Source organism: Coregonus lavaretus (assembly GCF_964263955.1).
Source record: "Coregonus lavaretus genome assembly, chromosome: 1".
In the NCBI taxonomy this organism is placed as follows: domain Eukaryota; kingdom Metazoa; phylum Chordata; class Actinopteri; order Salmoniformes; family Salmonidae; genus Coregonus; species Coregonus lavaretus.
This window is the reverse complement of record NC_139988.1, coordinates 65,025,687-65,050,471: the sequence shown is the minus strand read 5'-3', so window position 1 is coordinate 65,050,471 and position 24,785 is coordinate 65,025,687. Positions and strand designations below refer to the sequence as shown.

General features: G+C 42.1%; 3 protein-coding genes across 3 annotated transcripts; 1 reads left to right on the top strand and 2 right to left on the bottom strand.

Moving 5' to 3' along the window:
- Window positions 1–1,449: 1,449 nt before the first annotated feature.
- chlsn (cholesin) lies at window positions 1,450–20,214 on the top strand. The gene is made up of 6 exons (XM_084148185.1): window positions 1,450–1,506; window positions 1,845–2,004; window positions 2,128–2,262; window positions 17,043–17,272; window positions 18,673–18,754; window positions 19,133–20,214. The coding sequence occupies exons 2-6, from the start codon at window positions 1,861–1,863 to the stop codon at window positions 19,313–19,315; spliced, it is 774 nt and encodes a 257-aa protein (XP_084004311.1). The 5' UTR covers window positions 1,450–1,506; window positions 1,845–1,860; the 3' UTR covers window positions 19,316–20,214.
- Window positions 4,423–5,436, bottom strand: LOC311103234 (G-protein coupled estrogen receptor 1-like; the record flags this gene model as incomplete). Its single annotated transcript, XM_084144773.1, has 1 exon — window positions 4,423–5,436. The coding sequence occupies one exon, from the start codon at window positions 5,434–5,436 to the stop codon at window positions 4,423–4,425; it is 1,014 nt and encodes a 337-aa protein (XP_084000899.1).
- LOC311146393 (uncharacterized protein) lies at window positions 10,321–15,904 on the bottom strand. Its single transcript, XM_084182892.1, has 2 exons — window positions 15,788–15,904; window positions 10,321–11,830 (listed from the first exon to the last, which is right to left on the bottom strand). Exons 1-2 carry the CDS (start codon window positions 15,788–15,790, stop codon window positions 10,787–10,789), a joined length of 1,047 nt encoding a protein of 348 aa, XP_084039018.1. The 5' UTR covers window positions 15,791–15,904; the 3' UTR covers window positions 10,321–10,786.
- Window positions 20,215–24,785: the final 4,571 nt, after the last annotated feature.

The window sequence follows — 24,785 nt, the reverse complement described above, 5'->3', positions numbered from 1 at the left end:
AGAGAACTTGATGGGTTGACTAAACTCATCATCTGCTGGTTTCTTTGATTTAGCCAGGCAATGGGAGGTCAGGCTGAGGGTCCGTACATGGTTCAATCTCAAAAGAAAGCAACCTTTTTAGAATCTACAAAAACACTTACAAGCCAAAGTGACAATTTACAAAATATCAACAAATTGAATTCAATACAATAGTGCCACCTGTTGATGTATTTTGGGAGCTGGGCTGTTCATTCTAGCATCTTTTGGCTACAACACACAAGCGGTTTAGCAATCATGTAATCTTTTTCCTTTTCATATTTGAAAAAGCTTCAGATATGCAGCTACTCATGATCATATATCTGACCGCAGGAAATGTAGCTAACTAGCAATCACTTATCTAATGCTTGAGTCACTCCTAACTGATCAAATGTGAGGTGCCGGAAGCTCCAATTGAGCTCCCAATTCAATCGAAAGGTCAGATAACCAATGACTACATTGGGAACACTCATGCGAGTGATGATATTAAAACCTGAACCAAATGTGCACTACTTTACTAGCTTGCCTCAGTCAGGTTTTACTCATTGTCATTGAACTACTCACTGTCCATGAAAGTGAACATAAATAGCTATATTTCTCATATTGTACATACCTCAGCTTTGTCTTCGTACTACCAATCACAATCCCACGACACAGAGAATAGTGTGACAAACTAGATAAAACACGTCCTATTTTCGACATTGTGAAGAATGGTCATCTCAGGGCAAAATCCTAAATTCGAAGCAGGTCATGTAACAATGAACCAGATATTTCACCGGATGTATAAATGTGAAGCATCCGGTTGGCGTTTCCACTCCCTACCAAATATGGTGATGACAGGAGCCCAGTGGCCGGCAGTGGGAGAAGATGGAGCGAGAGTGAACTGCGTTTTGTAGACTTTACCCTTTGCCAAATAATATAAAAAAAATGCCGTTTAGAAGTGCAAGGGCGAATTTAGTTATTGCACAGGCGCGCTGCACAGAGTAGGCGTTCCCTAACGGAAATATGCAAATACATGCTAGATAGCCAACTCCTTGCTTGTCCTGCCCACTATGATGAATTTGCTCCCATTGGAAACGACAGGCTTTGGTCTATTTTGGGTTAGTTATAATACATCTTTGACTTCGTTGTGCAATGTGCAACACTGAATTGTGTCCGTCAAGAAAGTAGTTTACAAGATGAATGATTGGAAAATAAAGAGTTGAGGCCTTTGATTTTTATAGTATAATCCTAAATGCTAAAGATCAACAATGCAATATACTATGCTTGCATAAAATGTTGGACAACATTGTAATCTATTGAAATTGCAAGAGCATTTAGCCTGAGACTACAAGTCCCAGCACACTTAGGAACGCACTAATCTCCAATCACCGAACTGAAATGACTATCTGACCAATCACAACAAGTTAAGCGTCAACACTTCCTGATTCACACAACGCATGTTGGTGTTCGTGCTACTGAGATCAACGCGTTTACAGTTATTTTGTTACAGTAAGTTCCTTCTTATTAGTAGGTTATTAAAATCGTTATGAATGTAACCTGCCGCCATTTTTGCTAACATGAAACAATAAAGCATGTCAAAGATGCTGAAATCAAATGGCAAGCTCATAACGTTAGTGTGGTATAATTAGCACTGTTGATAGCTAACGTTACTATAGCTAACCAGCCAGTGCAAGTATCATAGCTGGTAATAATGAGCTTGTTTTCAAAGTAAAATTGTAGCTAAACGTCATATGAGAGTCATTACCTTTTACCTTGACAGATATGTCAGTATGTCCATTGTCCAACACTGTGCTGTGAAGCTAGCTAACTATGCAATTATGTTTCAGGAACAAGTTGGTCATCATGGCAAAGAGTAAATCATGTGAATCGGAACCCAAAGGCAGTGGGTCCAAAAGGAAGAAGTTGAATTCAAATGAGAGAGAAGTCTGCATTGATGAAAACATGGAAAGCAAAGTGAAAAAGAATAGAAAAAATACTTACATTGAGGCAAGTATGGTAACAGTAATGTTTTTAATTTTTTTATGATCGCAAAGAGGTCTATGTCCTGACATTTCTTGTAAGCTGAGCTCATCATGATGAGATATTAAATTAGGTATTGCACTTTCCTAGGAGGCTCCTATACCAGCTCCCACTGTGTCAAAGAAGACATCAGAAGACGTGGGGACAAATTCAAAGAAACACAAACAACCAGCAGATGATGCACAGAAGGAAAAGAAGAGGAAGAAGAAAAACAAAACATCTGAGGTAAAACTGCTATATATTCCTGCTTTATTCACTACATTTACAGAAACATTTTGTATAATGACACCACTAGGTGGGGCCACACACACACTAAACTTTCTTTACACATTTGCCTATGGTAGAAGTGGTCAGAAATATTTCTTAAAATAATTATCCAATTATCTAAAAACTCTGATTTGTTTTTCATTTTTGCTTATGTTGTAGCTTAGACCCTATTTTACATCATCTGAGGTTTTGTGTTGTGCTCGCCATCAGTTGAGACACAACATGCTCTTCAATACAGGGTGGTGGGGTGTCATGTTTTGGCTGATAAATGTACTAAAATGAGAATACACTTGAAAAATGTATACTTTCAAATGGTAGCACAAAGATGGTTGGAGGTCCACACATCAGAGAATGTTGATTTGAATGGGAATATCAGTTGTTTTAAATTACACCGTCAATCTTCTAAAGGAAACCTATTGGAATTATAGAAATAAAGATAATAGAATATACATTTCCATTTAAGTAGACATTTGACGATGAGTGGACTGGCACTTCATTTTCATTTTATGTTTCAATGATGTACTAGCTAAATTGTAGTGGTCTGAAGAGGTATATCCATTCTATAAATTATATTTCTATTATCGAAATGACACCCAGCCTTATATTCAAGAGTATGCTGTGTCTCAACCGATGGCGGGCGCAACAAACACCTCAGAAAATCAAAAATAGGGTCTAAGCTACAACATATGTGACAATGAAAAAAATCGGGGGTTTAAGCATTTAAATTTTTTTTTTAGATGTTAAAGTTTAAAATGACAATAAATAAAATACAAATGTTTCCAAAAATTATCAAATAGTTTGACAACCCTGTTTGTAAGCTTATCAAACTCAACCGTTTATATTTTCCAGTGATGAAGACATGGATGTCTCATGGTAGGGTGGGGTATGCAAAATGGGTCAACTTTGAGCATTCAGGTCCAAAAAGTCACTTTCTGACCACTTCTACCATAGGCAAATACACTACATGACCAAAAGTATGAGGACACCTGCTCGTCGAACATCTAATTCCAAAATCATGGGCATTAATATGGAGTTGGTCCTCCCTTTGCTGCTATAACAGCCTCCACCTTTCTGGAAAGGCTTTCCACTAGATGTTGGAACATTGCTGCGGGGACTTGCTTCCATTCAGCCACAAGCGTTAGTGAGTTCGGGCACTGAAGTTGGGCGATTAGGCCTGGCTTGCAGTCGGCGTTCCAATTCATCCCAAAAGTGTTCGATTGGGTTGAGGTCAGGGCTCTGTGCAGGCCAGTCAAGTTCTTCCACACCGATCTCGACAAACCTTTTCTGTATGGACCTCGCTTTGTGCAAGGGGGCATTGTCATGCTGAAACAGGAAAGGGCCTTCTGCAAACTGTTGCCACAATGTTGGAAGCACATAATTGTGCGGCTGCTCGGCCATGGAAACACATTTCATGAAGCTCCCGACGAACAGTTCTTGTGCTGACGTTGCTTCCAGAGGCAGTTTGGAACTCGGTAGTGAGTGTTGCAACCGAGGACAGATGATTTTTATGCGCTTCAGCACTCGGCGGTCCCGTTCTGTGAGATTGTGTGGCCTACCACTTCATGGCTGAGCCGCTGTTGCTCCTAGACGTTTCCACTTCACAATAACAGCACTTACAGTTGACCGGGGCAGCACTAGCTGGGCAGAAATTTGACAAACTGACTTGTTGGAAAGGTGGCATCCTATGACGGTGCCACGTTGAAAGTCACTGAGCTCTTCAGTAAGGCCATTCTACTGCCAATGTTTGTCTATGGAGATTGAATGGCCTGATTTTATACACCTGTCAGCAACGGGTGTGGCTGAAATGGACAAATCCACTAATTTGAAGCGGTGTCCACATACTTTTGTGTATATATAGTGTATCTATGGAAAGTTTTGTTTAAGTCAAAAGGGTTGAGCTCAGAAAGTGATTGATATCAAATGGGATGACCCTTCAACCAGTCCTCTGACACACCACTTAGCTGTCCAGAGCACACGTATGTTGTAGGAGTTGTGGTGAGTTTTGATTTGATGGCTGGTTTGTAGAGGCAGCAGGAGCTTTGGAGAGGTTGTGTGATGGGACTGGTACTTTTAAGAATGGGACAGGGGCAGGAGCTTGCAGCGGGTAGGCCAGAGAGGCTAGCTACTCCAGCAGGAGCTGTCTAACTTGGCCCAGCTGATGTTTTCCTTGATGAAGCTCCTTAGCTTGTCCTGGAAGGTCTCCCCCAGGAAGCTGTAGACCAGTGGGTTGAGGCAGCTGTTGGAGAAGGCGGCCAGGTTGACCATGTGGGCCGTCAGAGGGTAGTCGTGCCACAGCGTTCCATCCACATCGCCTCTCAGCAGGTGCACGCTGACAAACATGTTCTGCGGCAACCAGCAGGCGAAGAACACCAACACGGCCGCAGAAATCATCCTCAAAGCCTTCCGCTTCTGTGGCCGCTGCTGCAGCCCACTGTGCTCCCTTTGAGCCCTCACCAGAACCAGGGCGATCCTCCAGTAGCAGAGGCCCAGCACGCAGAAGGGCAGCAGGAAGCCCAGCGTAACCTCCAGCCACTGGATCTGGGATACGTTCGCAAAGCAGAAGTGGAGCTCCCCGGCGTGCTGCGCCTGGGCCACAGTGAAGGGCAGCAGGGTGAGCAGGGCGGAGGTCACCCAGATCAGGCAGCAGGTCAGACGGGCCCGGGGAATGCTCCTGCCCAGACGCATTGAGCCCGCCAGCACCACATACCGGTCGAAGCTCATCCAGGTCAGGAAGAAGACGCTGCTGTACATGTTGACCTGCAGGAACAGGGCCATAAAGGTGCACAAGGCAGCCATGTCGTAGTAGTGCTCGCTAAGGTTGAACACCTCGATCAGGGAGTCAGCCACCAGGACCAGGTCGGCAGCCGCCAGGTTGACAAAGTAAAGGTTGGGGGCGGTCATGCGGCCCTTGTGGCTCAGGTTGACGGCCAGGATGAGGATGTTCCCGATGAAGCCCACGGGGAAGAGGAAGATGGTGTAGAGGCAGGAGAGGAAGACGCTGATGGTGTACTGCTGGTGGGGGTCAGGTTCCTCTCCTGCCAGCCCAGAGGAGGTGGCTGAGGAGCCATTCAACTGCTCTGTGACATTGCTATAAATCGCAATGGAATAGTCCATGTACATGGGCACCTCCATGTCATTGTCTGGTCTGGTCTGGTGTCTGACTGTGTCAAAGGTTACGAGCCGTCATTTTGAGCCTGTGGTTGAACTCTAGCCCCAAGTTGTAATTTTGTCATTTACAATGGGGTATCAAGGAGTTGTTGCCAGGTAAAAATCCCACATCAATAATAACCACTGCTGAGAGTCTCCTTTGTTTCTCACTCAAAGGTGTGTTGGCGTTTGGACACAAATAGTCACTAAGTGCTTTTTAGAAAAGCATCCTCTTGGTTCAGGTTGATGGCCACTCACGGGGCTAGGAAGGGGATAAATACAGAAATGGGTCAAATCAAATGTTATTGGTCACATACACATATTTAGCAGATGTTATTGCGGGTGTAGCGAAATGCTTGTGCTCATAGCTCCAACAGTGCAGTAGTATCAATGCCCTTCAGTTGGTTTAAACAAAAAAAATACAATAAAAAAGAATAATTCTATCTGAGAAGACCATAAATAAACGCATGAAAATTATTATGCAGTAGTAAACATTTTGGAACAAAGGTAACTAGAACCACACTCTACCTGTACAGTGGCTGATGAGGACATTTCTATGGCGATATCTTGACCATATATAATATAATATGCCATTTAGCAGACACTTTTATCCAAAGCGACTTAGTCATGCGTGCATACATTTTTACGTATGGGTGGTCCCAGGGATCGAACCCACTACCCTGGCGTTACAAGCGCCATGCTCTACCAATAGAGCTACAGAAGAGAAATTTATTCTCACCATGCAGCCTGAAAAAAGTTCAAACATCTTCTATACTGAAGACCACTTGAACAGAGTATTTCAACATGATCAGCTAAATACTTGGTATTGGCTTTCTGGCATTAGCTAAACTATGGATTTTTTTCCAGTTGTCTCTCTTGTCATAATTTAAGAGCGTGAGTGACTCACTCTTAAGTCAGTCTGAAGCCCTTGCCCTTTAGAGGGCGAAGTAAGAGGAAAAGCAAACTTACATTGTTGACTTCCTGTGTTGTTTTCACTACCAGAGTTTATTGCTCATGTCCAGATCTTTCTCAATGTAGAGGTTTAACAACCATCACCAATCCATTCTCATTAGCTTCCAACGACTGAGGCTGTGTAGACTCTCCGTATTGGCTCATCCCCCAGGTCATTTGACGTCACCCGCTCCTCAGCGTAAGATAGAGATGTATGCAAACAGTCCTCTCTCTCTCTCTGCTGTTGTCCTCAGCTGTAGTCTGTCTTCTCTACGGTGTTCTGTTGACTTGTGACTGATTCTTAATGATTATTCGTACAGTTTTACTGTTTTTGCTCTATGGATACATTTTTTATTCAAGCATAATCATCCATGCATGAAGGGTGGATCATTATGTAGAATGTTCAAATATATAAATAAGGGAGTCACTGGGTATGGGTAACTTATGGGTAACTCTGGAAACGGCCTCATATTTACACAAAACAAGATGGATGGCAGAACTGGTATGCTGAAGTGGAGAGTAGGGTATGTTGAGCCATTTTTTACATTCAGCATCACAACGTCAAGGGAAATATAGTATTATTTCTAACAAAGATATCTACATATATTTCAGGATGTTGTGTATCCCTGGAAATAATCAGAATTCATGTAAACATAACAGTTTTGAAAACGTAGCTTGTCCAATAAAGTGGTCTCTGAGTATGGGGTAAATTGGGCATAGGGACAGGGTAAGTTGGGCATAGGGACAGGGTAAGTTGGGCATAGGGACAGGGTAAGTTGGGCATAGGGACAGGGTAGGTTGGGCATAGGGACAGGGTAAGGGTAAGTTGGGCATAGGGACAGGGTAAGTTGGGCATAGGGACAGGGTAAGTTGGGCATAGGGACAGGGTAAGTTGGGCATAGGGACAGGGTAAGTTGGGCATAGGGACAGGGTAAATTGGGCATAGGGACAGGGTAAGTTGAGCCGGCGTGGGGTAAGTGGATGATGGTGTCCTGTGACAATGGGTGGGTGTTCCGTGACAGTGGGTGGGTGTTCTGTGACAGTGGGTGATGGTGCTGGTAGGTCCAAGTTTAATTCATGGAATGGGGGTGTGGTATATTGTATATCTTAGATCTATATCTGAATGTAGGCATACATTTATGTTCAATATCACTTACCCTTCCATTTTTTGACCAGTTGTCTGGGACATGGATGTTATTTCAATATGCCAATTCGTAGGCAAGTTCTCTGCATTTGAGACTAATAAGGCCATAAAACTGGTCCGTGAGATAAGATAAGACGCTGTCTGCCTCTGCTACTCTATCATATCCTCTCTTTCGCACAGGTACATGTACTTTTTCAGTGTCATTCAGTCAATTTTTTCATCCCTTGCTGCTGCTCAAATGGACTTCTTCCCTTCTCTCACTTCCTTAGCTGCTCTCTGAAGAACCTCAAGGGGGCTACACCCCTGCTTGTTTTACGTTTGTATACACATCGCATGATGATGTCTGCTCTGTAACAATAAAAAGGCACAATATATATTTTTTGTTCATATCCATGACACATTGCAAAAATACTATGCATAAAACGGACAAAATGTAATCATTAGTATGGGGTATGGTGACCATTGGCTCAACTTACCCCAAGGCAAACATTTTTACTAATTAGCTCACACAGCTACAAGGATGCACTTTCATGCAAGGTTTAGGACCTCATATTGTAGCTTATAGAGACCTCAACTGATGTACAAAGCAATCTACTTTGGTTTAGATACAAGCGTCATGAAACCTATAACACATTGATTTGACTTTCTGAAAATAATTTTGGACCTAACTTGCTTACCACTTTTTCCATGTGGTTTCTTTCTTCAGACTCCATTAAATTATGAGCACTTCCTAAATATTAGGTTCATCTTATGTATGGTTTCCTACAAACAAGGCATGGTTCAATGAACTCTTTGGTTCAACTTATCCCACTCTCCCCTATATAAAGTTATGCCATCACCTACTCAACTCAACAACTTAAGGACATGTTTTCACTGTTGGAAATGTTCTTATGAGATCTCTATTTAAATATAGCTGAGTTTAGGTAAATCCATTTTCAGATGAGTCTCTGCCATCCATGAATAGGAAGCCCCTGGCCACTAAGATGTGACATTTTCTTCATCACGCTACTGATTACTACCATAGGCTGCATTAACTATATCCATTCCAAAGAAATGTACACCAATGTTTGGCAAGCTTCTCTTTAGTGCATTCCTTTAGTGAATACAGTGCATTCGGAAAGTATTCAGACCCCTTGAGGTATTCCACATTTTGTTACGTTACAGCCTCATCAATCTACACACATTACTCCATAATGACAAAACATAAACAGGTTTTTAGAATTACATAAGAATTCAGACCCTTTACTCAGTACGTTGTTGAAGCACCTTTGGCAGCGATTACAGCCTCGAGTCTTCTTGGGTATGACACTACAAGCCTGGCACACCTGTATTTGGCGAGTTTCTCCCATTCTTCTCTGCAGATCCTCTCAAGCTCTATCAGGTTGGATGGGGTGCGTCGCTGCACAGCTATTTTCAGGTCTCTCCAGAGATGTTCGATTAGGTTCATGTCCGGGCTCTGGCTGGGCCACTCAAGGACATTGTCCCGAAGCTACTCCTGCGTTGTCTTTGCTGTGTTCTTAGGGTCATTGTCCTGAGCGCTCTGGAGAAGGTTTTCATCAAGGATCTCTCTGTACTTTTCTCCATTCATCTTTCCCTCGATTCTGACTAGTCTCCCAGTCCCTAATGCTGAAAAACATCCCCACAACATGATGCTGCCACCACCATGCTTCACCGTAGGGATGGTGCCAGGTTTCCTCCAGACGTGACGCTTGGCATTCAGGCCAAAGAGTTCAATCTTGGTTTCATCAGACCAGAGAATCTTGTTTCTCATGGTCTGAGAGTCCTTTAGGTGTCTTTTGACAAACTCCAAGCGGGCTGTCATGTGCCTTTTACTGAGGAGTGGCTTCTTTCTGGCCACTCTACCATAAAGAACTGATTGGTGGAGTGCTGCAGAGATGGTTGTCCTTCTGGAAGTTTCTCCCGTCTCCACAGAGGACCTCTGGAGCTCTGTCAGAGTGATCATCGTGTTCTTGGTCACCTCCCTGACCAAGGCCCTTCTCCCCCTATTGCTCAGTTTGGCCAGACGGCCAGCTCTAGGAAGAGTCTTGGTGGTTAAAACTTCTTCCATTTAAGGATGATGGAGGCCACTGTGTTCTTGGAGACCTTCAATGCTGCAGAAATGTTTTGGTACCCTTCCCCAGATCTGTGCCTTCGACACAATCCTGTCTCGGAGCTCTACGAACAATTCCTTCGACCTCATGGCTTGGTTTTTGCTCTGACATGCACTGTCAACTCTGGGACCTTATATAGACAGGTTTGTGCCTTTCCAAATCATGTCCAATCAATTGAATTTACCACAGGTGGACTCCAATCAAGTTGTAGAAACATCTCAAGGATGGTCAATGGAAACAGGATGCACCTGAGCTCAATTTTGAGACTCATGCCAAAGGGTCTGAATACTTATGTAAATCAGGTATTTCTGTTTTTTATTTTTAATACATTTGCTAACAATTCTAAAAACCTGTTTTCACTTTGACATTATGGGTTATTGTGTGTAGATTGATGACGGGAAAAAATTATTTAATCAATTTTAGAATAAGGCTGTGACGTAACAAAATCTAAAAAATACTTTCCGAATGCACTGTATTTCCTGTGTAAGATGTTTTTCCCCTATTCTGACATTGAGTTTGAATGGGTTTTCGTGTAAAACATGTTTATGCAAACACAGCCACTGCTTGATTCTTGGAAGAGGGGTGTGTCAAAGAGCAGGTCTGAGTGTAGAAACAGTACCACATAATGTCAGTTGAATTAGTAGAAATAGTCTTAACAATGGTGATTGTTCATGGTTTAATTGTCATTGCACAACTTCGTTTTACTTTTCCCAATTTCACTATCATCATATTGAAAAAGTCACCAATGAAATGTATAGACATCATTCGATTCGCACAAAAAAAACAGGTTTCAGTTTATTTTCAAAAACAAAAGTCAGTTGATTGGTGAAGTAACAGTACACTGACCATACATGAAATAAGATTATAACCATTACATTGAAAAGGTTACAAAAAAGTATGTACATTGGAAAACAAAACTGTCTGAATAACACTATTTACAGTCTTCAAATTAAATGTAAATGATCAGTTAACTGAACTTCCAGAAAGTAGCCTAGCTTTTAAGTTATCTAGTGTCAGCTTCTAATATATATGGGTCAACGTTAGATTTGGCGGTCTTAAAAAAGGCATAATATTCCTGAATCCAGAACGTCTGAGATGGTTATTGACCTAAAGGTTATAGTCCTGAGAGTCAGGCGATCTCAATATGGGGGGCCATGATGTGTCTGTGGGTCTGTCGGCCCCCTAGGCCGCGGCAGCAGTCGCGGAGCTGCCTGAACACCTCCAGAAGGCTCTCTCTGCACGGCCTGTGCAGCAGGAGCACCAACACTAGACATACACAGCTGCCAGAGAACATCACAAACTCAGACACATGCATGAACGCTGTCGCGTGAGGGCTGAGACCACCAGCCTGCTCCATCTCGGCCCCCCTCACCAGCACAATGCCATGGAATAGCTGACATACAAATATCACCACAGCCACTGCCAGGAACACCGGACCCTCATCTGATCCGGAGAGGAAGCGGCTGCTGGATTTCCATTGGCGGACGCAGCCGCCTATCAGGATCCCCAGCAGGAGGAGGTAGGGAATTATGAACCCTAGACAGAGCTTCGCCATGGCATAAGACCTTCCTGCCTCAGTTGGGTCTATAATACATTTTCTTTTCAAATCCAGTTCCTTGGGCGGGCCTCGGAGTCCAGCCAGCACCAAGGAGCACAGGATAGAAACCAGAACCACCAGAGCCACACAGACCCCAGGCCTCTTCAGCAGGGCGTGAGTTGGGGTGTCGAAGGTCAGGGCGTATCCCATGAACACCAGGAGCAACAGCCCGCAGAGGGATGCCATGTTGACGGTGAAGGCGAGCGCAGCACAGCCGAGCTGTGTGGTCACCAGGTAGTTGGGCCGGTGTGCTACAGAAGAGAGGGAGAGGAGCAAGAGAAGGAGATGGGAGCTGGAAAAGGCCCAGAGCAGGGAGTCCAGCCATGCCAGACTCCTCTGGGCTCTGTAGGACTGAATTAAGCCGTAGAGTACAAAGCATGCCGAGGTCATGCCCAGCGTGGCACAGAGCGCATAGACGTAGTTGGCCCTGGATGTTAGGTCGTTGGCTGCGATTATGGCAATGACGTCTGAGGGGATGATGGTGTTGAGGGGGCTGGTGCTGGATGTTGAGGTGATGTTGAAGGGTTGCATGACGGTACTCATCTCAGTCTGGAGCAGAAAGTCTGTTTGATTTGCCTTGTGTCCAATGAGGAGAAAAGAACACATGGCGATTTAGAACAATAAGAGAGTACACGATCCAATTTTCATTGATGAGACAAAACAACACTTGCAGTTATAACAACATCACCATCTAATGTTCAGTCACTTAGCATTTGCTTTGTTCCTGCAGTTACAAACCAAAGATGAGATTATAAACTGAATGCCAATACAGTCAAACCAAAGAAAGAGTTGATGAAACGTATAGATATGAAGAAACATCCAAACCGGTGTCAGAAGCCTTTTGTCCTTTACAGGGTGTTGCTACTGAATGTGTTTGGACTGGTATCCAGAGGAGTTATATTACTAAGCAAGTTCAATGCCAGCTACAGTGCCTTCAGAAAGTATTCATACCCCTGGACTTATTCCACAGTTTGTTGTGTTACAGCCTGAATTCAAAATTGATTAAATATATTTTTTTTCTCACCCATCTACACATAATACCCCATAATGACAGTGAAAACGTGTTTTTAGAAATTGTTCCTAATTTATTGAAAATGAAATAACGAAATCTAATTTACATAAGTATTTACACCCCTGAGTCAATACATGTTAGAATCACCTTTGGCAGCGATTACAGCTGTGAGTCTCGAAGAGCTTTGCACACCTGTACAATATTTGCACATTGTTCTGTTAAATTATTCAATCTCTGTCAAATTGTTTGTTGATCATTGCTAGACAGCCAGTTCTGAGGTACTGGTATGTATGAAGAAAAGAAAAGAAAAAAGAAAGAAAGAAAAAAAAAAAACTTTTATAATAAAGCATTGCTTGCATTATCATCGCTTTTGCATACTGGCGTAGAGTAGAGTGGCTTGCAGAAGTTTCACAAATGGAGGGAAAAGTTGGTAGTCTAGTGTCTGCAAATTTTTTTCCCTTTTTATAGTTGCATTTCATGCAATTCTACATCACTTTATATGGCATAAGACTTTAGCAGATAAAAAATAAAAATAAATCACATGATCGGAATGACAGCCCACTTTGACACTGACAAACTGAGATCAATAAAAACGACCTTGTCTTGACTCCATCGGTAGCCTAGGTCTAGGTATGTGGAGACACACATATTGTACAACATAAGGAAGAAAATTATAGTCCTAAAAAATATTTCCAGTTTCACTGACTCACCCAATGATGCGCATCTCACTCACCGGCGATGGCTGATGCCGTTGTGTCAAAAGCCTCTCTTGTTTTACTTTGTAAAACAATGCTGTGAAATATGGCAAAATGCCTGTTTTGGTTGAATGCTGTTCACTGACAGATTTGCTGCACATTCCCAACTGTAGGCATGCCTTGTGATTGGGCAACACACAATCCACAGCTAGGCTATAAAAAATAAAAAGAAGCTATTGATCCTCTGTGGCTAAATTATAGTCCTACTCCTGGAGTAGTCTTCTGAATTATTTCATTTCTTTCTGAACAGACAGCAGTAATTCTATAACTTTGGCAAATGTATTTCAATTCAAATGGGCGGCAGGTAGCTTAGTGGTTAAGAGCATAGTGCCAGGAACCGAAAGGTCGCTGGTTCTAATCCCCGAGCCGACTAGGTGAAAAATCTGTCGATGTGCCCTTGAGCAAGGCACTTAACCCTAATTGCTCCTGTAAGTCGCTCTGGATACCGTTCCTGCGGCTATGATTCTATAAGGAAATAAATTATGAAGTGCAACGCTGGAGAGAGGAGAGTTGCAGGCTCATGTCTATCTGAGAGAGGGAGAGAGATCATATAAAGTGAATGTCATTCTAGTTCTGTGAGAGATACAGGTGCACTTCTCTCTCACCACAGCAATGGCCACGCGTTGGTCTATAGGCTACAATGCTGCATAAACCCAGGCCGGCCCAAATCAATTCTTAGAATATCAGGCACGTTTTCACATTACTTTATTTAGGTGGCAGGAGAATTACAGAGGAAGCAACTTGAATGAACTCTGATTGCTTTAATTATAACTTTTACATTGCAAACTGTGAAAATAATTTTTCATGCAAAGAAAGGTACCGAATCCTGGCAAATGGGTTCCGGAATGAAACAGTCCAAAACTGAGAGGGGTAGGATCCGGCTCAAATTAAGCGCTGGTTGTGTTGGATTTGCCCCAAACATAACTCTTTGTATTCAGGACATAAAGTTAATTTCTTTGCCACATTTTTAGCAGTTTTACTTTAGTGCCTTATTGCAAAAAGGATGCATGTTTTGGAGTATTTGAATTCTGTACAGGCTTCCTTCTTTTCACTCTGTCATTTAGGTTAGTATTGTGGAGTAACTACAATGTTGTTGATCCAGCCTCAGCTTTCTCTTATCGCAGCCATTAAACTCTGTAACTGTTTTAATGTCACCATTGTCTCATGGTGAAATCCCTGAGTGATTTCCTTCCTCTCCGGCAACTGAGTTAGGAAGCACACCTGTATCTTTGTAGTGACTGGTTGTATTGATACACCATCCAAAAGTGTAATTAATAACTTCAGTGTCTGCTTTTTTTATATTTTTACCCATCTACCAATAGGTGCCCTTCTTTGCGAGAAATTAGAAAACCTCCCTGATCTTTGTGGTTGAATCTGTGTTTGAAATTCACTGCTCGACTGAGGGACCTTACAGATAACTGTATGTGTGGGGTACAGAGATGAGGTAGTCATTCAAAAATCATGTTAAAAACTATTATTGCACACAGAGTAAATCCATGCAACTTATGTGACTTGTTATTTAGGCTTGCCATAACAAAGGGGTTGAATACTTATTGACTCAAGACATTTCAGCTTTTCATTTCTAATTAATTTGTAAAAAGGTCTAAAAACACTGACGTTATGGGGTATTGTGTGTAGGCCAGTGACACAACATCTCTATTTAATCCATTTTGAATTCAGGCTGTAACACAACAAAATGTGGAATAGTCAAGGGGTGTGAACACTTTCTGAAGGCACTGTAACTTTGATAAACAAACAGAAAAAAAAACTATTGATTTTCTGGTTCATTAAAGCCTCCATGCAGTCTTTGTAATGTTATTTTTAAACCATCACTGTATGTCTAATAAATCACTGTGTTTATTTAATGAAAATAACTCCAAAATATATTTATCATTTAATTCCCTGAGCCTCCTTTGGCCCTTGAATTTATCAGTCTGGTCGTGTGGGCGTTAGGAAACAAATTTGAAGATATTTACATACACAGCCCTGATTGGCTGATAGGATGTTCATTGGTCTGTAATAATCAGATCACATTGTGACGTCATGATGTGGGCAAAAAGTTCCATCCCACCTGAACAGGCTGAAATTCCAGGAATTTCCTTCAAACAGCTCTTACACAAAAATGGCATTATCATAATTATCACAATTTCAGTGTTATTTCGACCTCATATTGTGGAAATATCATTTAAAAAACAGTAAAATCACTTTAACTGCACTGCCCCTTTAAGAATGCTAAACTTAGATATGTGTTTTTGGGTGTTGAGTCAATAGGACCATGGCCATTTCAAGTGTATCTTCCTAAAAAAGTCAAAGTTATTTCAGAATATTTAGGCAAGTTAGCTGTCTAACTCATTGATCTTGCTTTGTCGTATACCCCTCAGATGTTGCAATAGCAATCTCGTTTGGCCAGCAATCGTCATTGGCCAGTTGTCTTTCATTACTCACTAAAAGGATGTGTTTGGACATTCTGCATGGATCATGGAATTATTTTCCCGAAAGAGCATCGCACTAAGATGCAGTATACCATGTCATTCAGTTTAGCAGAAATTGCTAATTTTACCAACATATAAAAACCACACACTGCCAGCTCTGTGTTGGCTCTCTCAGCAGTGTAGAGAACCCCCCAGTCCCTTATTTCTCATAGACAGTATCTAAGTAGATGTTGGTTTGTGGACTATCACCACGTAGACCTCTCCATACCCTGCTTTGACTACTTCACATTGGGAGGAAGTCACTGCACACAAAGCAACAAATGTTTCCACTTACCATTTTCACTTTCGGCTGGCGTCTTCTGTTTATTTTCACTAACTCAGTCTGCTAAGGCGATCTAAAGCCTCAGTCTCTGAGATTGATGCATGTTGCGTGGATATAGGCGAGCAATGCAAGTCGTCAAGTTTCAGTGGAGAGGTTGTTGTATTTTCATTGGCTATACCCAGCCAGCATATTCTCAGAATGACGTGGTGGCCACGTGATCTAAATATTTTCTTCCTTTCTTTCTTTTTTATGACTACAGAAACCCACAAGAAACGTGTCCCTTGTTTGAGTTCGTCTGAGAAGGTGTCTGTGTTTTTCATATGAATTACACTCTTCTTTTTTGGAAGTAATAGGCTTTACTTTTCCAAGAAAGTATCCCTCAATCAAAAATGCCAAATCTTTTCAATTCCTCAATCTTCTCTTGTACAAAGATACATGTAGCCTTTGCCTCTCTCTACTCAAGTTCCTCTTTTTCCGAATGTGTTTTAGTAAAACTCAATGACTTTGTTTTTCTAAAATTCTGGAGCAGTTCGATTAATTTATTTTCACAGTGGAAAATGCTCTCAGCATCAATGGAACTATTTTCACTGGACTTATTTCAAACTGTGTACGTTGGTTTCACCCTATGTAAATACACAGAAATGGAAAAAGCCTGAAGGGTGTCACTGTGGTCTCGCTGTAGCTTGAACCAACGCCCAGCCCCTCTGCTCTCTCCCTATTTGCTCATTTGAATTCTAACAGCTTGAATTTGTCTTAATCCTGCATCTTTTAAAGTGGCTCAATATACTTTCACCAGACTATGATCATCATTTCAGTATTGAAAGACAGCTGAAGTTGCACAGACTCTTTAATTGAAAAGTCATGTGTAACGATTGGCATATGATGGAAGGCTGTTTATTTTCACCTTGTTAGAGACAGGATGTGGAAAGGAGCTCTTTGTATTTAACCTAAGGTGCGGTTAACCATATTGAACTTCAGAATCCGTGTCTCGTTGGCCTCATTTTTCTGTAGATACAGGAAATGGCCCTTGAACAGCCAAGGGACAGGAAGTAGCCCCAGCCCAGCTGGATTCGAGGTTGAGAGGCAAGACACCACACACTTGTGTTTTACCTCCATCCCTTAGCAGTATGAGATATGAAATCTGATATGTAGTTAAGTCCAATAAAAGTAAAACAAATCTTATCCAGTACATTGTGGAGATAATAAATATGACAGTGTGATTTAAAAAAAAATTACATTATGAAGACTCTTTGGTTTTGTTGAGCAGATTCCTGAGCCAACCATAGTCCCCGCTGCAGCAGAAGATGAGGAGGAAGATGAAGTGATGGAGGGAGAGGAGGACTTGAGTCCAGAGGAGAGAAGAGTCCTCGAGAGGAAAATGAAGAAGATTCTGAAAAAGGAGCAAAAGGATCAACTTAAAGCTGAAGGGAAGACGGAAGACAAAGATGAGGCCTCCAAACCCATTGCTCCCCAACAGGCGCTAGACTATCTTACCTGGTAAGTGAGGAGAGTGCACCATATGAATCCCACCCACACACTCCGACTTGAAGTAAAACAGATATCTTCTGTTTATTGCTCTCTTCACTGCCGATGTTGCCGGATGTTGGACATACAGTGCTATGAAAAAGTATTTGCCCCCTTTCTAATTTTCTCTACTTTTGCATATTTGTGATACTGAATGTTATCAGATCTTCAACCAAAACCTACTATTAGATAAAGGGAACATAAGTGAACAAATAACACAACAATTACATATTTATTTCATTTATTTCATAAACTGTTATGCAACACCCAATTCCCCTGTGTGAAAAAGTAATTGCCCCCTTACACTCAATAACTGGTTGTGCCACCTTTAGCTGCAATGACTCCAACCAAATGCTTCCTGTAGTTGTTGATCAGTCTCTCACGTTGCTGTGGAGGAATTTTGGCCCACTCTTCCATGCAGAACTGCGTTAACTCAGTGACATGTGGGTTTTCAAGCATGAACTGCTTGTTTCAAGTCCTGCCACAACATCTCAATTGGGATTAGGTCTGGACTTTGACTAGGCCATTCCAAAACGTCCAATTTGTTGCTTTTTAGCAATTTTCATGTAGACTTGATTGTGTGTTTTGGATCATTGTCTTGCTGCATGACCCAGCTGCGCTTCAGCTTCAGCTCACAGACGGATGGTCTGACATTCTCCTGTAGAATTCTCTGATACAGAGCAGAATTCATGGTTCCTTCTATTAAGGCAAGTCGTCCAGGTCCTGAGGCAGCAAAGCATCCCCAAACCATCACACCACCACCACCATGCTTGACCTTTGGTATGATGTTCTTACTGTGGAATGCAGAGTTTGGTTTTCGCCAGGCATTATTGGAACCATATCGTCCAAAAAGTTATACTTTTGAATCATCTGTCCATAGAACATTCTTCCAAGAGTCTTGATGATCATCCAGGTGCTTTTTGGCAAACTTGAGTCAACTTTTTGGACGAGATGGGTCCCATTATGCCTGGCGAAAACCACTGCATTCCACAGTAAGAACATCATACCAAAGGTCAAGCATGGTGGTGGTGGTGTGATGGTTTGACTTTGTTTATTAAATAAATATGTAATTGTTGTGTTATTTGTTCACTTATGTTCCCCTTATCTAATAGTAGGTTTTGGTTGAAGATCTGATAACATTCAGTATCACAAATATACAAAAGTAGAGAAAATTAGAAAGGGGGCAAATACTTTTTCATAGCACTGTAAATGTCCCCAAACACATCCCAGCTTGAGTACTACTGTGCTATCAAATTTGCTACAATACTGAATGATCACAGTAAAATGTAGCTTGTTAGCAACCTTAAATACAACATGGTCTTTGTTGGAGGTGAGCTCTGGCTTATCTATTTTGTCTTTCTCCATCTTTGCAGTTGGGCTAAGAACCGTAAGGAGTGGAAGTTCCAGAAGACCAGGCAGACGTGGTTACTACAGCACATGTTTGACTCAGAGAAGGTAAACTGTCCTAAGACTTGAGTGGAAAGCCTTTTCATCCATCCAATCAATCAGATATTGATTGTGCTTTTTACAAACATTTTTCTTGCATATAGTCAAACCTAAACCCCCAAAGAGCAATCTTAGGGCTCCCCCTGTTGGGAGAGGTTGATCATCTGTGTTGAGCGTATCCTTTCAACTGCCAATTAACAGACATTACTTTCTGTGCAAATATCCCTCCCTGTTATGTGAGACACCCTTACTTGTATCTCACCTGAAATAGAACATATTGCCTTTATAATATACTAGTTAGGTAGGTATTTCTTTAAAATCCTAAAAAGAAAATGAGGCTGTAACTTTTCTTACATACGGACAAAATCTCATTCTCTGTCTCCACAGATCCCAGATGAGAACTTCTCTGTGCTTCTATCGTACCTGGAGGGCCTGCGTGGGGGGGCCAGGGACACCACCGTGCAGAAGGCTGAGACATTGGTCCGGGAGCAGGAGGGGGAGGGGGAACAGGACACAGAAGCCCAGCAGAGGACACAAAGAGCCAGGGAAATCATCCAGCTGCTTTCCTGACCAACCACCACCATTATTGTAGATGACCAATCAAATACCACCACAGCCCCACCACCACACTCAAGGGGAATATTCAGTTCACTAGAATTGTATCTACTGCTTCCTGAATTAATGCAGTATGTGGTATATTCACTGTGTATACAAAATTAATGGCAACCATCCATGGTTGCTGGGATTTTGATACCAATAGAGGTTCAAAAATGAATTCCATATTATGTTCACACTTCTGTTAAGTATTGTGATGTATGTTTTGTTATGACATGATGTAATGTGAATAGATCCATGGTTTCGTGTAATCAAACGTGTCATTGGCCAGTAAATGAGCCATTTAAAGCTGCAATATGTAACTCTTTGGGCGACTACCAAATTCAATAGAAATATGTGTTATAGATCTGTCATTTCCAGTGAATGCAAGTCTAAGAAGCAGTAGATCTGTTCTATGTGCGCTATGTCTATGCTTCCCGTGCTTAAGTTTAGGTTTTACTTTCGGTTTTGTACACCAGCTTCAAACAGCTGAAAATACCATATTTTAGGTTATGGATAATATATTTCACAGCAGTTTAGATGGTACACTGATTCTCTACACTATACTTGCTTGTTTTGTGACATAAACTGAAATTAGGCGAACAATTAGAATTTTTGTAACCAGGAACTTCTGCATAGTGCATCTTTAACCATTCACAGTACTCTAGTCTAAAGTCTATTGTTCTTTTTTCTGGGGAAGATGGGTCCGTTTGTGCTGCATCTGTCATGTGTATCCTCACAATGTTTGTTTCACCTGTCAGTGATGTAGCTGATGAAGGCTTATTGTTGCCTTTTTTTAAAAGTTTGGCTATATACAGAATATATCTTGAATTCCCCCCAAAATTAAATGCATATAAAGTTTTCAAAAAATCTGTAACGAGAGTATCACATTTTATTCAATGTCTTGCTAGACTGCTATCAAGCCAATGTTTCACTGTTGCAGTGAAACCAATACAACTTTTGACCAGGCGCCCATTCTTCAAGGCAAAACTGCTCCAGCTCCTTCAAGTTGGATGGGTTCCGCTGGTGTACAGCAATCTTTAAGTCATACCACAGATTCTCAATTGGATTGAGGTCTGGGCTTTGACTAGGCCATTCCAAGATGTTTAAATGTTTCCCCTTAAACCACTCAAGTGTTGCTTTAGCAGTATGCTTAGGGTCATTGTCCTGCTGGAAGGTGAACCGCCGTCCCAGTCTCAAAACTCTGGAAGACTGAAACAGGTTAGCCTCAAGAATTTCCCTGTATTTAGCGCCATCCATCATCCTTCAATTCTGACCAGTTTCCCAGTCCCTGCCGATGAAAAACATCCCCACAGCATGATGCTGCCACCACCATGCTTCACTGTGGGGATGGTGTTCTCGGGGTGATGAGAGGTGTTGGGTTTGTGCCAGACATAGCGTTTTCCTTGATGGCCAAAAAGCTCAATTTTAGTCTCATCTGACCAGAGTACCTTCTTCCATATGTTTGGGGAGTCTCCCACATGCCTTTTGGCGAACACCAAACGTGTTTGCTTAATTTTTTCTTTAAGCAATGGCTTTTTTCTGGCCACTCTTCTGTAAAGCCCAGCTCTGTGGAGTGTACGGCTTAAAGTGGTCCTATGGACAGATATTCCAATCTCCGCTGTGGAGCTTTGCAGCTCCTTCAGGGTTATCTTTGGTGTCTTTGTTGCCTCTCTGATGAATGCCCTCCTTGCCTGGTCCGTGAGTTTTGGTGGGCGGCCCTCTCTTGGCAGGTTTGTTGTGGTGCCATATTCTTTCAATTTTTTAAATAATGGATTTAATGGTGCTCTGTGGGATGTTAAAAGTTTCAGATATTTTTTATAACCCAACCCTGATCTGTACTTCTCCACAACTGGTCCTTGATGATTTTCTTGGCCTTCCTGTGACACCGGGTGCTGTAGCGACGGACGGAAAAAAGATGGCGGAAGCGGATGATGAAATGGATTCTGAATCTAATGGTGGTAGAATCAAAGAGAATTGGAATATTGTCCAAAAGAAAGGAAAACGGAGCAAAGTAGAGTACAGTGATGAGAATGTCACTTCGTATCTTGTAGGAGTACGGTTTGTAAATGAGGAGCAGCTGATCAAATTACCAATCTTGAGGAATCCATTTGAGATATCCAAACTGGTGGAGAGAGTGCTGGGTAGAGTGAAGGCTGTGAGGATCAAGAGAGGCGGGCTGGTTTTGATTTTTTGTGCTTCTGAGGATCAAAAGAAACGTGTGTTGCGTCTCACCCGATTTGATAAGTTTGAAGTGTCGTGTGTGTCTCTTAGGAACAGGGCACCCCTCAAGGGGGTTATATCTGGAGTCTCTTGAGAAGTAGATGTTTAAGAGATAAAAAATATTACAGGAGTGATTGATGCACGTCGGATGAATCGTGTGGTGAGTGAAAAGAAGGTGAAATCTATCTGTTTTTTGATATGGAGTCTCTCCATACTCAAGTGCAGTTAGGGTATATTAACTACATTCAGAGCATTTATCCCAAGAACAATGCAGTGTGATCATTGTAAAGCTTTTGGTCATGTTTAAAGTGTTTGCAGAAGGGAGAAGCCTATATGTCCAAGTTGTGGAAAATATCATATTATGTGTTATAAAAGTGATGAAAATGTGACATGTTGCAATTGTGGTGGGAACCGTGAAGCCACGTCTTTCGATTGCCCCACAAGGGTGAAAGAGAATAAGGTGGCCAAATTCAGGGCTATCCAGAGCATATCATATGCAGCAGCTGTTGAGGGTTTGAATGGTGCACTTGAAGAGTCCATGGTGGTGGATAGGCCTTCACTGCAGGGGTTACCTATCATCAGCAGGCACCTATCATCCTGACATTTTAAAGGTTACGAAGCTGGACTTTGTGGCCTTAATAGCTATGGTGATAAATGGCACTGCCAAGGTGGAGAGAAGGTCCAGGAAGATAGAAATCATTGTGGAAGCGGCGGAGCGGTTCCTGGGGCTGAAAGATTTCTCGGCGAAGGAGTTACATAGAATATTGTCACAAGCCGTACCACCCTCTCAGGCCCTAGAGCCTGGGAAGGGAGATATGGAAAATTGAAAGAAGCAAGAAGTGGGAGTTGTTTTGTTTTGTCAATGTACCATTTTTATTTGGGTGGATTAAGTTAGTTTCCCTATCACGTATGGATTTTCTTTTTATCTTGTTTTGGTTTCAACCCGTCCAGTTGGTGGCGGCAATTCACCTTTTTGGCAGTGTGCTCCTGGTGATTCGTTGGGCTGACCGCACCACCCACTGGAGAGCCCTGTGGTTGCGGATGGTGCAGTTGCCGTACCAGGCGGGGATACAGCCTGACAGGATGCTCTCAATGGTGCATCTGTAAACGTTTGTTTCCCAAAACCATCGTTATTAACGTTGCACTTGAAAATGCTCGTAATCTAACGTCTGCCTCAGACTACTGGTAGAACAGCTAAGTGCGTCGTTAGAATTGAAGAATAGAATCACATGGTTTATCCATCTCTATGTGACCATCAAATAGAAAGTTGCCAATGTCTTTGCAATTGATACAAACAAGCGATGTAAAAATGATGCCTCAAATGAAAATCGAGATGACCACATTAAAATATAAACAGTAGGCTATACTGCCCTACAAAGGCAAAACACATTAACTCCGACAACAGGGAAACTGAGAAAAATGGCTTTAAAGTTTTTTTGCTAGCTAGCCAAATATGTTGAAGATAAGTGATTTTTTCCCTCATGCGTCACTCCAACAACGCACTTTAGCGACCGTTCTCTCTGCGTGGTGTTTTGGGAAACGCATGTTACATCTTCGGCCATTATAGGGAAGATGCATCATTAAAAACACTCTAAGCCTAAGCCTAAATTCCATCGCTATCAGGAAACCGGGCCCCGGGCATTACGGGTAAACTGTTATCCATCTACATTACATTTTAGTCATTTAGCAGACGCTCTTATCCAGAGCGACTTACAGTTAGTGAATACATATTTTTATAATTTTTTTAACTGGCCCCCCGTGGGAATCGAACCCACAACCCTGGCGTTGCAAACGCCATGCTCTATCAACTGAGCTACATCCCTGCCGGCCATTCCCTCCCCTACCCTGGACGACGCTGGGCCAATTGTGCGCCGCCCATGAGTCTCCTGGTCGCGGCCGGCTGCGACAGAGCCTGGATTCGAACCAGGATCTCTAGTGGCACAGTGCCTTAGACCACTGCGCCACTCAGGAGATATCCCTACTAGTATACTAGCTTAACGACAGAGATACACTGCACACATCATTTTGTAACTATAGCAGTCATTATCATTACATAACCAACGTTATAGAGCTCTATTTACTGATGGGTCGGTCGCGAACAAACTCTTTTTGAACAGCTCTTTTTGGTGAATGTCGGGAACCGAATCACCTAGGCAAGCCTGCCAACGATTTATTAAATCTGAAGATGGTAAATCACTCCACATCCTGCAGGTAGTTGTGATCAAGAGCCTCATTCTGGTCCGCACTCATTTATGTAGTGCATTTAATTAATATCTTCATTTTTGTGTAGGGGGTCTACTGTTTTGTACAGGTAAAATGTATTTGAACTCGCATTGCACAATCTGAAATTTTTTTTTTAAACCTAACTTTGGATATTAACATTATTTTCATACCGATAGTTTTATGGAAATGTTTTAACGGAAATGTTTTAACGAAGAGCTATTTGGGAGCAAAATGAATGGCTCTTAAAGAGCCAAATAATCAGTTTTACCGAAAGGACTCTGCCCACCAATACAAGTGCATAGCACGGTCTATGCTGCATACTATGCACGTGGTACTTGGGGGGAAAAGTGTGGAGAATCTGAGAATACCCTACGATCACCCCTGGAGTTGAGTAGCCCTGCTTATGGCTTTACAAAATATACCCTGCCCTAAATTTTACAACTTCACTTTGATTTTAAGTGGAAGAACTCAAGAAGAGATGGGACTCTCTCCGAACTCAACATACACAATATAAAAATAATACCTCCCCTGAAGAAAGAACAGAGGCGAAAATGTATCATTGACAAGCTGCAGTTTTTAGACATGCAGTGCCTCATCTGTCATTTTACCTCAATGGCTCAAAATTCATGGTTTGTGTCTAGCAATTAACAGAGAAGTCCATCGTCAGAAGATTATTATCCAGGTGAGAGCAATGGTAGTGGTGAGGCGCTGTCAAAGGTGGAGGTCCCACTGGACGATGTAGATTCTTTCAATGGTGAGTCGCTCTGGATAAGAGCGTCTGCTAAATGACTAAAATGTAAAATGTAAATGTAAAACAAAATCCCCCACTGCCGTTAAAAAATAAGAAAATGTGTAAACAGCCTCCGAGAAGCAGCCTGTGAGGAGGATGACATTTCGCTTTACGTCATCCATCCAAGAGTTCTTATGCAGTTTCAGAACCAAATAGACCAAGCTAGATGCCTCAGAAGAACCACAATGGAATAGGGTCCTCTTTCCAGCT

Bases quoted from the DNA above. Each gene is read 5' to 3' on its own strand.
- chlsn (XM_084148185.1), top strand. From the start codon at position 1,861: ATGGCAAAGAGTAAATCATGTGAATCGGAACCCAAAGGCAGTGGGTCC. The intron at 2,005-2,127 runs GCAAGTATGGTA...GCACTTTCCTAG, and splicing joins GAAAAAATACTTACATTGAG to GAGGCTCCTATACCAGCTCC. The intron at 17,273-18,672 runs GTAAGTGAGGAG...CCATCTTTGCAG, and splicing joins GCGCTAGACTATCTTACCTG to TTGGGCTAAGAACCGTAAGG.